Source organism: Manis pentadactyla, chromosome 2 (genome assembly GCF_030020395.1).
Source record: "Manis pentadactyla isolate mManPen7 chromosome 2, mManPen7.hap1, whole genome shotgun sequence".
Lineage (NCBI taxonomy): Eukaryota > Metazoa > Chordata > Mammalia > Pholidota > Manidae > Manis > Manis pentadactyla.
Window position 1 is genome coordinate 154,684,329 of NC_080020.1, and position 14,674 is coordinate 154,699,002.

Here is a 14,674-nt window from a genome sequence, read left to right on the forward strand (position 1 = left end):
CTCTAATAATTCTTTGTATTTCTGTGGTGTCTGTAATGATTTTTCCTTTCTCATTTCCAATTCTGTTTATGTGTGTAGACTCTCTTTTTTTCTTGTTAAGTCTGACTAGAGGTTTATTTATTTTGTTTATTTTCTCAAAGAACCAGCTCTTGGTTTCATTAATTTTTTCTATTGTTTTACTCTTTTCAATTTTATTGATTTCTGATCTTTATACTGTCCTTTCTTCTACTAACTTTGGGCCTTATTTGTGTGTTGTTCTTTTTTCAGTTTCAATAATTGTGAATTTTGACTGTTATTTGGGATAGTTCTTCCTTCTTTAAATAGCCTGGATTGCTATATACGTTCCTCTTAGAAGTGCCTTCACTGCCTCCCACAAAAGTTGGGGCCTTGAGCTGTTTTCATTTGTCTCCAAATATTGCTTGATCTCTGTGTTAATTTGGTCATTGATCCACTGATTTTTTAGGAGCATGTAGTTAAGCCTCCATGTGTTTGTGTGAGGCTTTTTGTTTTCTTTGCAGAATTTATTTCTAGTTTCATACCTTTGTGATCTGAGAAGTTGGTTGGTACAATTTCAATCTTTTTGAATTTGCTGAGGCTCTTTTTGTGGCCTAGTATATGGTGTATTCTGGAAAATGTTCCTTATACACTTGAAAAGAATGTGTATCCTGCTACTTTTGGGTGTAGAGTTCTGTAGATGTCTGTTAGGTCCTTTTGTTCTATTGTGTTGTTCAGGGTGTCTGTCTCCTTACTTATTTTCTGTCTGGTTGATCTGTCCTTTGGAGTGAATGGAGTGTTGAAGTCTCCTAAAATGAATGCATTGCATTCTATTTCCCCGTTTAATTTTGTTAGTATTTGTTTCACATATGTTGGTGCTCCTGTGTTGGGTGCATAGATATTTTTAATGGTTTTATACTCTTGTTGGACTGACCCCTTTATCAGTATGTAATACCCTTCTTTGTCTCTTGTTAATTTCTTTGTTTTGAAGTCTATTTAATCTGATACAAGTACTACAACACCTGCTTTTTTCTCCCTATTAGTTGCATGAAATATCTTTTTCCATCCCTTCACTTTTAGCCTGTGGAACTTTTTGGGTTTGAAGTGAGTCTCTTGTAGGCAGCATATAGATGGGTCTTGCTTTTTTATCCATTCTGTAACTCTGTGTCTTTTAATTGGTGCATCAGTCCATTTACATTTAGGGTGATTATTGAAAGATATGTACTTATTGCCATTGCAGGCTTTCGATTCTTGGTTACCAAAGCTTTAAGGGCAACTTCTTTACTATCTAGCAGTCTACCTTAATTCACTTATTACGCTGTTATAATACAGTCTTGTGGTTCTTTTTTCTCTCCCTTCTTTTTCTTCCTCCTCCACTCTTTATATGTTAGGTGTCATATTCTATACTCTTTATGTATCCCTTGACTGACTTTGTGGGTCACTGATTTAATTTTGCATTTGGTTACTATTTAATTGGTCTACTTCCTTTGCTGTGGTTTTATTTTTTCTGGCGACAGACATTTCGTCTTAGGCACACTTCCATCTAGTGCAGTCCCGTTAAAATACATGATAGAGATGGCTTGTGGGAGGTAAATTTCCTCAAACTTTTGTTTATCTGGGAATTGTTTAATCCCTCCTTCAAATTTAAATGATAATCTTTCTGGGTAGAGTATTCTTAGTTCTAGGCCCTTACGTTTAATTGCACTGAATATATCATACCACTCCCTTCTGGCCTTTAAGGTTTCTGCTGAGAAATCTGATGATAGCCTGATAGGTTTTCCTTTGTAGGTAGTCTTTTTTCTCACTCTGGATGCTTTTATTATTCTGTCCTTATCCTTGATCTTTGCCATTTTAATTATTGTATGTCTTGGTGGTGTCCTCCTTGAGTTCGTTGTGTTGGGAGATCTTTGGACTTCCATGGCCTGAGAGACTGTTTCCTTCCCCAGATTGGGGAAGTTTTCAGCAATTATTTCTTCAAAGACACTTTCCTTTTTTCTCTCTCTTCTTCATCTGGTACCTCTATAATACAAATATTGTTCTGTTTGGATTGGTCAAAGAGTTCTCTTAAATTCTTTCATTCCTAGAGATCCTTTTTTTGCTCTGTGCCTCAGCTCTGTGTTCCTGTTCTCTGATTTATATTCCATTTATTGGCTCCTCTATACCTCACCTAATATGCTTTTAAATCCCTCCATTGTTTGTTTCATTTCCATTGTCTCCCTCCTGAATTCATCCCTTTGCTCTTAAATATTTTTCTGTATCTCCATTAGCATGCTCATGAGTTGTTTTTTTTTAATTCTTTTTCTGGAAGATTGGTGATTTCAGTCTCACAGAGCCCTCTTTCTGGTGTTTGAATGGTTTTGGATTGAAAAAGGTTGTTCTGCATTTTCATAGTCCTGAAACGATGGGAGTGGTTGCCAGCGAATGGCACCGTGTCAGCTGGGAGGACAAAGTCCCTTCCTGCTTGCCAGTGTCCTTGCCTGTGTCCACTGTCGTGCTGGTTAACCAAGCACAGGGAGTGACCTCTGGGTTAATCCCTAAAGTGCTGTGAGCTGGGTTGCCCTTGGGATGGCCTAAGGCAATGGTGGGGGTCGTTGGTGAGCAGTGCAGTTTCCACTGGGATAACAAAGCCCCTTTGTGGCTCCCGGTCTCAGCACCAATGTCTGCTGTCTGTGCCGTGCCAGTCAACCATGCCCAGGGAGCAGCCTCTGTGTTTGGGCCAGTTAGCTGTGTGCAGGGAGAACCATCTGCATTCAGTTGTGTAGTTGCTGTAGGTGTAGCTGCCCTGCAGCTGGTGTGCAGCAGTGGCAGGGACAGCTGGTTTGTGCTAAGGTGCCGGTGGTGAGGAAGGAGCGACAGGCTGCTTATTGCAGTGATGGGCCTTGGGGCTTCGCTGCCAACCAGGGGAAAAGGGCGCCTGAAGCTCCTGAAAGTTCCCAGCCTTCTGGGTTGAGTGCACTAGGACGATTTTGTACACCTGTTCTTTCTCCTAAACCCTTGCCTCTTTAGCAGCCCTCTGACTGTTGAGAGATCCCTTAAAGCACCTGCTTTTCTTTTGTCCCAGGGCAGCTGGTTGTGGGAATCTGTTCACGTCTTAGTCTCAGACTTTGCTTTTCAGCTGCTCTTACTCCAGAGCACCATGCGGTGTGGGTCTGTGCTCCTCAGGTAGATTTCTGGGGCTGGGTATTCAGCAGTCCTGTGCTTGCACTCACTCCCCACTCTGATTCGTTTCCTCCTGCTGGTGAGCTGGGGTGGAGGGGGTGCCTGGGTCCTGCCAGGTCGTGGCTTTGTACTTTACCCTTTTCCATGAGATGTTGACTTCTCCCAGATGTAGACTGGCTGGTGTACTGTTACTTGAGGTCACTCTTTTAGGAATAGTTGTATTTGCTGTATTTTCAAAATATATGTAGCTTTGGGAGGAGATTTCTGCCACACTACTCATGCCACCATCTTTTCTCCCTTCTGATTTTATTTTTATGCTATCTCAGCATTGTTTTGCTAGTTTAGTGATTAATATAACTAGGTTGATGAAACTTATCAACTTAATTCTGAGTGAGAGGAGGCCTACCCCTAACCTTCGTGAGACCCAGGCAAGCATTAATTTACCACAATAGTTCTAAATATTTAAAGGTTATAACCAAGCTAATAAATTGTTAAATATGTTTTTGCCTTTTGTCTTGATACATATGTTTTCATAATGACTTAAAAGGGAAGATTCAGATTTAGGATTTGTTGAATTTAGAATTCATACACGCATAGTTTCCTACCCCAGCCTCCTCCCCCATCCCTTTTTCTGTTTGGCACCATGAAGAGGTCTCGTGTGTGCCTGTGGGTTTCCTGCATGCATGCCCAAGGTGCTAGCTCTTATACTCCCTCTTCTAGATACTGCTCCTTGGCCCATGGGTCTACATGTGTGTAGCATAGTCCATCCTTAGAACATGTGGCCCATTCAGGCCTTGAAATTGGGTTGGAGGTATTTGAGCAAGAAATTCCAGAGTTCTAAGTGACTGGAGTGTCATTTAGAAGGAGGAGTATATGGGTACATTGTCTTATTTCCATGGACTTCTTGCCCAGTGGTGAGGTGTGTGGCCCTGAGGAGGGCCAGTCTGGAACTCAGGGCTGAGCCCTCTTTTGCCAGTATCTAAACATAGTACTTACCGAGAGAAGTGTGAAAGGATGGTTCATCAAAGTTCAATCTAGTCAGTGAATGGTTTCTCAGTGCTTACTGTGTGACTTACTCTATATGACAAACAATCTGCAAGGTGTCGGGCATATGATGCTGCATAAGTAAGGTATGGTCCTTGGTCGCTGGTAAGGGGAGACAAGCATGTAAACGAATTGTAGTGTGATGTATGTGCTGTATCCTGTAATTGAGTTTTTGATACAGTGTTGCCACAAAGTGATCTGATGAATTATATGGAGGAAAGGCTCTTTGGAGGAAGGAGCATTTGAACTAGAACTTAAAAGTTAAAATTAAGTAGGAGCAATTGGGTGAATAAGAGTCATAACCAGAAGTAGGAGGAAGGACATTTTAAGCAAAGAAAATAGCATGAAAAGTGGCATTAAAGATGTAGATAACAATGGTGTAATTAAAGAACTCTAGGTTATTTGGTATGGCCAAAGCAGAGATTTATTTTTCTTGCTAATGGGAAATGAGATTGTAAAAGAATGTCACTCCCCATTAAATTTTTTTGTTTTAGGAAAAAACATTTAACATAAAAATGGTCTTTAAGTTAACATGTGAGTTTGTTCTTAGCAGACTAAGAAATTATTTTTTAATCCTTAATTTTAATTTATAATATAGTAAATATTGGTAGATACAACTCACATAAACAAAAGCTTTTTAGAGTCCTCAGTAATTTAAGAATGGAAAAGGGTGCTCACACCAAAAAGTTAGAAAACTACTAGTCTAATATTTGAAGGAGTCAAATATTGAAGACTGACTCATTCTAAGAAGTAAAGCGTAGATCTTCAGTCATTTTGTCCAGTTCAGATAAAACCAAAGTTAAGGGTATGTATTAGGTTTGATTTTTATTTTGTTTGTGTCCAGTTGCAATTTTTAAATCAGAGCATTGGTTCTCTTGATTTAATACTTTTTTTTAAACCACTTATTTCCCTGATTATACTCAAGACTGAGATGCCTTCTTACTTGGATAACCTTAAATGGTGATAATTATTTTTCATAAAGCACTCATCCTGGTATATGTACATTTGAAGTTAGATATGCAAGTTAGTTATTTGAAATGTTTCATCATGACATGGAAATATTATAAAATATACCCCAAATTAAAAAGAAAACCCTGTATATACCTACTTGTCAGTTAGGGTGGCATGATCAAAAACGAGTACATGTTGTGAAGCACCAGCACTAAACAGATGGCCCAGGAAGGTACATAACAGGTGTGCAGTCTGGGCAGAAGAACATGAAGCCATTAAAGCTATCAGTTTTCTTTTTTTGTAGATACTGATCTATGAATAAATAAAGACAGAATCCTTGGTTATACAAGGACCAAATTTAGAATATTAGTGTTGCAGAACTGCTAACTTTTCCTTTATTTCTTACCCTAATTTAAAAATTAGCTATATACAGTGATAGATAACACTACTGTTTATTGTAATTAATGCATCTGGTCATAAGTAGATCATTTATAAATGTGAAATTTCTGGAGGCCCTCTTTTATTGTCATGTTATATTTAGCTTCCGGCAGGACGGATTTGAGCTGTATTGCTCTAGGCTATTTGCCTCTAAATAAAGCATTTTTCTCTTTTCATCGTGTGAAAGGAAATGGTCAATCTGAGAGAATGTTGGCTTGGAAATAGCTACATATGATTAGAAAGGTACTTGTTCACATATCACATGTGTATAATTCCATAGGTTTTCTGTAATTTTAGAAAAACAGGTCTTTCCAAAGATAAGATTTTTTAAAAGTATGCCTTCTAAAAGGGTTTAATCAAAACTTCATAAACTATGATTCTGTCTATTCTGAATTAATCTTTGGTTAGCATTTTAATTATTAAATGTGAAGGAAAGAGAATATTGAGAATACTTGAGAGACTACAGTTTCCTTTTAGAGAATTTTAGACTTCTACTATACCCAGTTTGTTTAAATTACTATACTGTGACTTCTACTATATAAAGAAACAAACCACTGCCCACCAGACACCGGATCTTGCAAGACCATCCGTCATTAAAGCCTTGATCCACTGTTAAAAAAAAAAAAAAGAAACAAACCTTAAAATACATGCAGGCATAAAGTTTTTTCTGTTTTCACACAGAGTGCATACTTTCTACAAGAGAAATTTTTTATACTGTTTTGTTTATGCATAGTCTCTCAAACTTGTCTTATTGAATCTGTCATTGAATCCTACAAATATATAGCCTCATTAAATGTGATTCAGTTAAATAATAGTCAGATACAATTACTTAAATTTTTCCCTCAAAGTAAAAAAAATGGACAGGCTTCATGAAACACAATTTTTTTGTGGGTATTTTTTCTCCCTTTAGAAAATGTTTACATGGTTAAAAGGATTAGTTAATACCAAAAGGTTTGTAATGAAAAACAGCAGTCCCCTGCCCTAAGTTACTCACATCTCAGTTCTGTAAAGTAAAACCTTTGAATTTTTTTAACAATTTCTTCTATTATTTAGCCCATATATAGTGATAATATGTCTGCCCTAGTATATGTTGATTTATCCCTTTTAGACATTATCTGTTTTCTTTCTGGATAATGGTAAATGGAATGTTATCTTTTTTATGCCCTATCTTCTTCCCCTGTCGTCCTAATGTAGTTATTCCAAGTTTAGTTAAATCAATAATCACTGTATACTACACTGTATAGTTATATAGTATAACTATAATGTTCTTTGCAGTGCCAGATGGTGTACCATTATCACATTTTTCTTTTAAAAAAAAATACTCTTTTTCTGAGTTACTTTGTTTCTTGATTTGCATAATTTTCAGTAAATCTATCTTTGAATATTCAACTATTTTTCATGGAAGTGGAGATAGTACTTTTGGGGCAGTTTCACCAAAGGGTGATCCTTCTCCCATAAAGAGATCACACTCTTGGACTGAAAGGGCCTGTTTTCCATATTCCTAACATATGTAAGTATGACCATAACTCAAAGTAGACATGAGTCAAGTGAGAAATCCAACCCTTATAACTGGAAGTTTATTGCTCATGCCCAGAGTGCTTAGTAGTTATCCTGGTGTCCAAGTCCAGAAAGTTTATAGATAAACTGTGGTGTGATATCCTATGATTCTAAAGAAGTAGGAATTTTATATTTCTGTTTGCACACTCTAAATAGGTATAATGTAGATTAGGAACTGAAACTGAGGCTGTGAGAACCTAGGTATCTGCCTGTTCTACCAAAGAACTCCACTATTATATTGGATTTCCTAATGAGTCGGCCAGTTTATAAAAATCCCCTTAAATCCCATGTGATCATAGCAGAGATTTGTAAACACAAAGCACCAGTTTTATAAAAGGATGTAGAAAACTTTCATTCCCCTATCTTTAAGATCCCTGTTGAATATGAGGTTACTTTTAGTTGTTAAAATACTTTTCTGTGAATTTTTCAAAATACTTTCTCTAGCTTCTCTAAATTGCATTTCTCACTTTTTCCTAGATTAGTAGAATAATTTCATCTGATATCTTAATAGTTAAAAACTAAACAGTTCCTTTTTTAATATTCAGAATTGTCTTAATTGTTTCAAGCAGTCTTTCTCAAAGAATGAAAATGAAAAAACATAAAAAATGAAAAAACATTTTTTTTACAAAAAAATCTTAAAAGATCAAGCAAACCACAGTTCTAAATTCTTGAGACTCGCCAATTCTTAGAAAAACTTCATTCAAAGAGAGAGACTATAGGCCTTTCTGGCAACTAAGTTTTGAAATATCGTAAGGTGGAGTGTTAGACATAAATTTAACAAAAAACTTTGGGAATTTATTTTTTTTAAATCTAAGGAGCACAGGAAACTTGGTAATAACCTGTCAAGCACAAAGACAATACGTACATTACTTGTTAAGGTGGGAGTTTTTTAAAGTGGGAATGAAATCACACATATTTATTAGAATATTATACATCCATCCCAAAGTAAGAATCCAAATTGTTTATTGTCATTTAATAATGGATTACATGTAAATTTGTACAGTTTTTATAGTTTATACACATGTTCAGTAGTAATACTGAAATATTTCTTAAGTATTTGTTTTCAGAATTAAATACCTAGATTTATAATAAAAACTACTGTAATAAACAAGGGGTGGGGAGAAGGAAATGAATTTTCATTAGATTGATTACTTATTGTGAAGACAGAATTAGGGATATGCTCCAAAAATATAGTAAAAACAATGATTTGTTGTGTGCATGGATTTTATAGATAAAACACTGGTGAAACATTTTTCTGTCTATCTTTTCTTTGTTTTCCTGAATAATCCTATAAGGGAAAAGCTGAGAAAGAGAATGGAAAAAAGTGGTAAAAGCCTATACAAATTACTACTTTGGACTTTGATTTTCTGATTTATAGTGAAACTAGATAATCTCTAAAGTATTTTTTAGGTTTAAATGTTACCAACATATGAATAGGAGACAGTGGTGGATGAGAGGTATATACGGGGATTCAAATATAGAGCAAGGAAAATAGAAACAAAGAGATGGAAGAAGACTAGAGAGGAAAAGATTTACTGAGTGCCTAGGATTGCAGATGAAATTTACATAACTGTTAGGCTGCAGGCATCAGGGGAAGGGGTGAGCCTGATAGACAAGCTCAGGCCTCACCAAAGGAGGCAAAGAGACTAACAGGTTCCTGTCCGACAACATTACAGAGCCTGATGCGATAACCCTCCCAACTAGAGCCCTTCCCCCAAGCTAAAAGATTAGTGGTAACTTTCCAGTACCTGCCTAAAGGCCAATGAGAGACCCCCACGTACCCTAGATGAGCCAATCCTGGAGCCACTGTACACCTTTGCTCTCCCTCCCCCTGCCTTCTTTAAAAACTTGCTGCCTGCTCTGCTGGGTGTGACTTCCCTGGCCTGTGTTTCAGAACACGGAACATCACCCAGGGGTGGCATTCAAATAAACTACCTGGCCCTTTGTTGCTTCTCTTCGCCTGCTTACTTCGGTCAAAATTTATTGGAATTTATCTTACAATAACTATCTAATATTTTGGTTACTGGAGTTGTTCCTACTCTCTTCTCCCAAATACAGATGTACTTTTCTCCACAATGATAGCTTGACTAAACTAAGCTTTTATACATTAATATAGCCACAGTAAGTATTCAATAAACATTTGTTTAATTTACTGACTTAAAGTATACCAGAGTTAATTATATAAAACAAGTTTCCCTTCAGCTCTCTTTTGAGTTTTTAACCATGACTTTGTGACCATGCTGCTGTTTGTCTTTGTCTGCCAAATATAGTAAAAACAATGATTTGTTGTGCACATGGATTTTATAGATAAAACACTGCTGAAACTTTTTTCTGTCTGTCTTTTCTTTGTTTTCCTGAATAACCCTATAAGGGAAAAGCTGAGAAAGCGAATGGAAAAAAGTGGTAAAAGCCTATACACATGATCTGACATCTGTGATGTAGTATCCTTGTCATTGTGACTAATTCAGATTCATGCTTTTACCTCGTTGACCCACTTTTACAGTTATACTCTTTTGCCTTGGGCTATTCATTATTTCCCTTGAACTAAGCATAAATCTGTCATGGGTCAGATTTGGCTTGCCATCTTCCTACTACTCTCCCTTATTTGGTAAAAGTCAAATTGTATTTAGGACTCTGTTTTCAACTGATTTTGGAGACACACGCATTGGTAGGAAGTATTTGTTCCAGGTTGCCAAGTGAGTTACTAGCTTGGAGAATGCCATCTCATAACTCTTACTAGAAAGCAACAATTTTTAAAATACTATGCTTAGTCTCAGATCACTTATTCTTATCTATTCAAACAACATTTGTGTTAGATTATATGGTAATTTTATAGAGATAAAAATGTGAATATGATATGGTCTCTGCTCTCAAGAAGCTTGGTCTAGTGATAACATGACAGGCATAATGGCAGTTATTAGAAAACCTGTGGTAGAACTTTATACCAAAAAAAGGGAGTAGTTGTTATACTGTGGGGTGGAGCTGATGGAGTAAATAGTCTAGGATTATGAGGATGATTCAGTAACATAAATTCACTACATTAACATGTCAAAGGAGAAGAATCAGGTAGGCGTAGATGTAGGAAAAATTGGATAAAATTCAGCACCTATACAGATAATTGAATAGGAATAGGAGGGAACTTAACTTGAAGGAGAGTATCCATTAGGAGATTATAGCATTAGTGGAGAAACATTAGTGGAGAAATATCCCATTAACTTTAAGAAGAAGATAGGGTAGCTCCTATCTCCATTATTATTTGTTAATACAATAAGAAGAGAAATAGAAATGACATGTAAGATTGGAAAGGAGGAACGAAACTGATATTTGATGATGATAAGATTTTTTTACCTGGAAAACCTAGAACAATGAACTAAGTAAACTAAATTTTGAAAGGTGGTTAATCAAAAGTGAGATACACAGAAACTACAGTTTTCCTGTTATACACTGGCAATGATAAAGTAGACAATGAAATAGAAAACATCCATTTCACAAAAACCCAAGTTAAAATTTTTTATTTAAATGTGCAACACTTTTGTGGGGGAAATTTTTACATTTTACTAATGCAAATGTCAGTCTTTATCAAATTAATACTAATGAAATCCTATTAAATCTCAATGATGTTTTTCATAGAACCTTATAAATGTCCTAAAATTCATAGAAAAGAGTGATGTATAGGACCAGTCAGGACAAGTTAGAAAACAAAAACATAAAAGAGGAGCTTGCACTAAAAGAATTAAGATAATAATAAAGCTATGGTAATATTAAAAAGGTTTTAATGACACAGGAATAAATATATGGGTTAATGGGACAGAGTAGACTCCAAAAGTAGACCCACACTTACATAATGGGCATCTAGTATACCATAGAGATCAGTGGGAAATGATAAGCTCCTTAGTAATTGTTGGGATAATTGATGATCAGTATGGAAAGACTATAAATTATATTCAGGGGACCTCAAGGAATATCAAAGGACAACCTATTAAAGTTTAGCAAGATTTCTAAAGATAAGAGTGATACACAAAAATTGATAGCATTCATATATGAATAATAGCCTATTAACAGATATAATTTGAAAATACTACATTCACTCTAACAGCAAATACTAGAAGGCATTTAAGCATCTAATAAAAGACCATCATAAAGAATATTATAAAGTGGTTTTGAAAGAAAACCCAGTGATGGATATGGCCGCAAAAGCAAAATTCATCAAATGAGATTGCATCAAACTAAAAACTTCACCACCACAAAGGAAATAATCTACAAAACGAAAAGATAACCTATGGTAGTTATCAAAGTAATTATGGTAATAGATTATGATCAGTTGAATACTATTGGTACCCATGAATGCATACAGATATAAATAAATTAAAGATCAGATATTGACATAGTTTCAAAGTTTGTTCCCACAAAATACTTAATACAAAAGAAAAAGAGTAACTCTCTTAGAGAAAACTGGCAGATACCAGTTGAATCAAGTGAAAAGGGAATGTCAACAAAAATGGGACAAATCAAAATCATGTACCACCTCTTAGGATGCATTAAGAACACAAGATCTCTTATCTGTTTTTCTTGTCAATGATATATAACCTGAACTTGAGTCAGACACAGACTAATCTGACAAATTCAATTGAAGAATGTTCTGTGAAATAACTGGCTTGTAACCTTTTTTTGGGGGCAGGTGTCATTAATGTACAATTACATGAGCAACAATGTGGTAACTAGACTCCCCCCATTATCAAGTCCCCACCACATACCCCATTACAGTCACTGTCCATCAGCATAGTAAGATGCTATAGAATCACCACTTGTCTTCTCTGTGTTGTACTGCCTTCCCTGTGCTCCCCTCCCCCATATTATGTGGAGAGAAAATGAGAATGAAGGGTAGCATCTTACTTAATGTTTCAGATTTGTTTTGTAGGTCTTAGAAATATCAGGTACATTTATATTAATTAGAAGCACAGAATACATGTCAAAGTAATCATTTGTCTTTTTTTTGATTCTCTGTTAATACAGCTGAATGCACAAATTTTAAAAAATGTATTATATGATTATTTTTTGTCATCCATAGGCTGATAGGTGTATGTCAATATAATTGTAGCTTAAAGCATTTAAAATTTTTTTCTTAATTTCTTTAATTTCTTGTTTTAGTAATCCTAAATTGGAGAGTCAGAGAGTCAATAAAAAAGTCAACAATGATGCCTCACTTAGAATTCATAATCTATCCATTTTGATGAGACAGATAAAATTTTATTACCAGGTAAGTGGTCCCTTTTTTCATCTGTTAATTTCATAACTGCTTCATATTCATATTTTTGTGATATTTAGTATCAATCAACTAATATATATTAAATTCTTGTTATGTTCCAGATCTGATCTTTTTGCTGGAGAGAGCAGGAATAATATAGTTTATTTCTTATTCAATATTAATGCACTTCATAATTATCTAATTTCACAAATAATTGATAAATTTTTAAAACCATTTCCTAGTTTCCTGAGAACTCACATAGTGTAACACTTTGTAGCTTACTTGAATTTGCCTTTGAAAAATATACTTTCTGTCATCCTTTTTAAAACTTAAGTTGGTTGCATATTTCAGAGTTTAAATATGAGCATTTGTAAGGCTATCAATATGCCTCTTAGAATTGCTATAGCTACATCACACACATTTTGATATGTTATATTTTTTAAGTGTTTAAGCATTTTCTAATTTTTGTTATGATTTCTTATTTTACTTAATTTTATTTGGAAATATGCTTTTAGATTGCAAACATTTGGTATTTTTCAATCAGCCTTTTTTGGTTTTTATTTTTGTCAAAGAATATAGTTTGTATGGTACTGATTTTTTGACATTTGTTAACAATTATTTGCCCTGACCTAGTATTTTGTCAGTTTTCATTATTGTTTGACATACGCTTGAGAAAGATGTGTACTCACCAATTGTTTGAGTGAGTCAGAGCAAGCTTGTTTGTTAAATATATTATTCAGTCTTTTGCAGCCTGACTAATTTTGTCCCTTGATCTATTACTTAGTGAGAAAGATGACTTGAAATCTCCCATTTTGATAACAGTTTTGTCAAATTTTCATTTATACAGTTTAAAGCTATGTTATTGGGTACATGAATTTAAAATTGTTTAATTATTCTGCACAATTATACACTTATCAGTAATTGTTTCCTCATATTTTGCTTTCTACTGGTTTAAACATTTTCAAAGAATATAGTTTGTGTGGTACTGATTTTCTCTTCTATTTTTTTAGAGGCCACTATAGTTTGTATGGTGCTGATTTTCTCTTCTCTTTTCTTAGAGGCCACTCTCAAAATTTTACCTTTCATACTTAGCATAGCAAAGGCCAAAATTAATCAAGATTTTTTCTCTTTTATAGAATAGTACTATGGCTTTTAAATGCTTTATGTCCAGTCATTCCCCTGTGACTTTTAACCAGTTCTTTTCTTGTACTTTCTTTTTTTTAAACTCATAAATTAGATATTGAAAGTACTATTAAATACATAAACTCAGTGTTTCTTTAGATCAAGCTCCATGTCTTCCTTTTTTCAGCATCTCCTGGTTTTCTTAAGTATCTCAGGCCTGCTTTTGTATAAGTTTCTTACTGAAGTACATCCTTAAATGTTTGTTTAGAGAGAGCTTGTTGATAGTAAAGTTTCTAAGTGTTCATTTGTCCTGAAAATGTCTTTATTTTACTCTTGTTCGTGAATGACAATTTTACTGGGTATGCAGTTCTTTTTTAACAATTTCTTTTCTCTCGGTGTTTTGTAGATTTTATTCTTCTATCTCTGGCTTACTTTTTATTTTGGAGAAGTCAGCTATAAGCATAATTTTTGTTTTAAGTTTAAATTTCTTATTTATGTCCATAGTAGCTTCTAATATTCTCTCTTTTAAAAGCATCTTTTCTATTCTGTTAATCTGATATTATTCAGATATTGATATTACATGTGTATTAGATTTTCTTACTTTGTCTTCCACATTTATTAAACTTTCTTTTACACTATGAGTCTTCTGCTTCATTGAGTATTTTTTCAGGACTTTCTCTCCACTTTGCTAATTTGCCCCTTGTGTGTCAAATCTTCTGTTTTATTCATTGGTTAAGTTTTGACTCTGAGTAACTGTATCTTTCATTCCTAGAAGTTGTGCTTGATTCTTTTTATGTCTGCTTTTTCATTTTGTTTAGTAGTCATTGTTTTAATTCCTTCCTGTATTTCCTCAGAATTTAAGCATTTTTTGTTTTGGGTTTTATGTCTGATAATTCCAAAATCTAAAATCAGATCTGTGGGGGTCTGAATCTCACCTTTATTTCTTTTCTGCTTGCTATTTTTCTCAGGATGATGGTGGCAGTGGTGTGTATGTATGTTTTAATTGTGAGCTCATTTTGTGTGGGAAATTTATTTGTGGGAGCACAGTTTACATTTTGTCTGGATCAAAAATGCATTGCTTCAGAGAGGATTCATTTCTTTTTGTGTAGCCTACCCAGAACCACTTTTAATTTATTTTAAGCAACTTTATGTTATTTTAGAAGC

General features: G+C 34.7%; 1 protein-coding gene across 1 annotated transcript in view; it reads left to right on the top strand.

The window, feature by feature from the left end:
- Nucleotides 1-14,674, top strand: part of LOC118909533 (girdin-like) — a 113,742-nt gene that overhangs the window by 7,041 nt on the left and 92,027 nt on the right. The window contains exon 4 of the mRNA XM_057496960.1: nucleotides 12,292-12,400. Within this exon, the coding sequence (XP_057352943.1) occupies nucleotides 12,292-12,400 (109 nt within the window). The remainder of the gene's footprint in view (nucleotides 1-12,291; nucleotides 12,401-14,674) is intronic.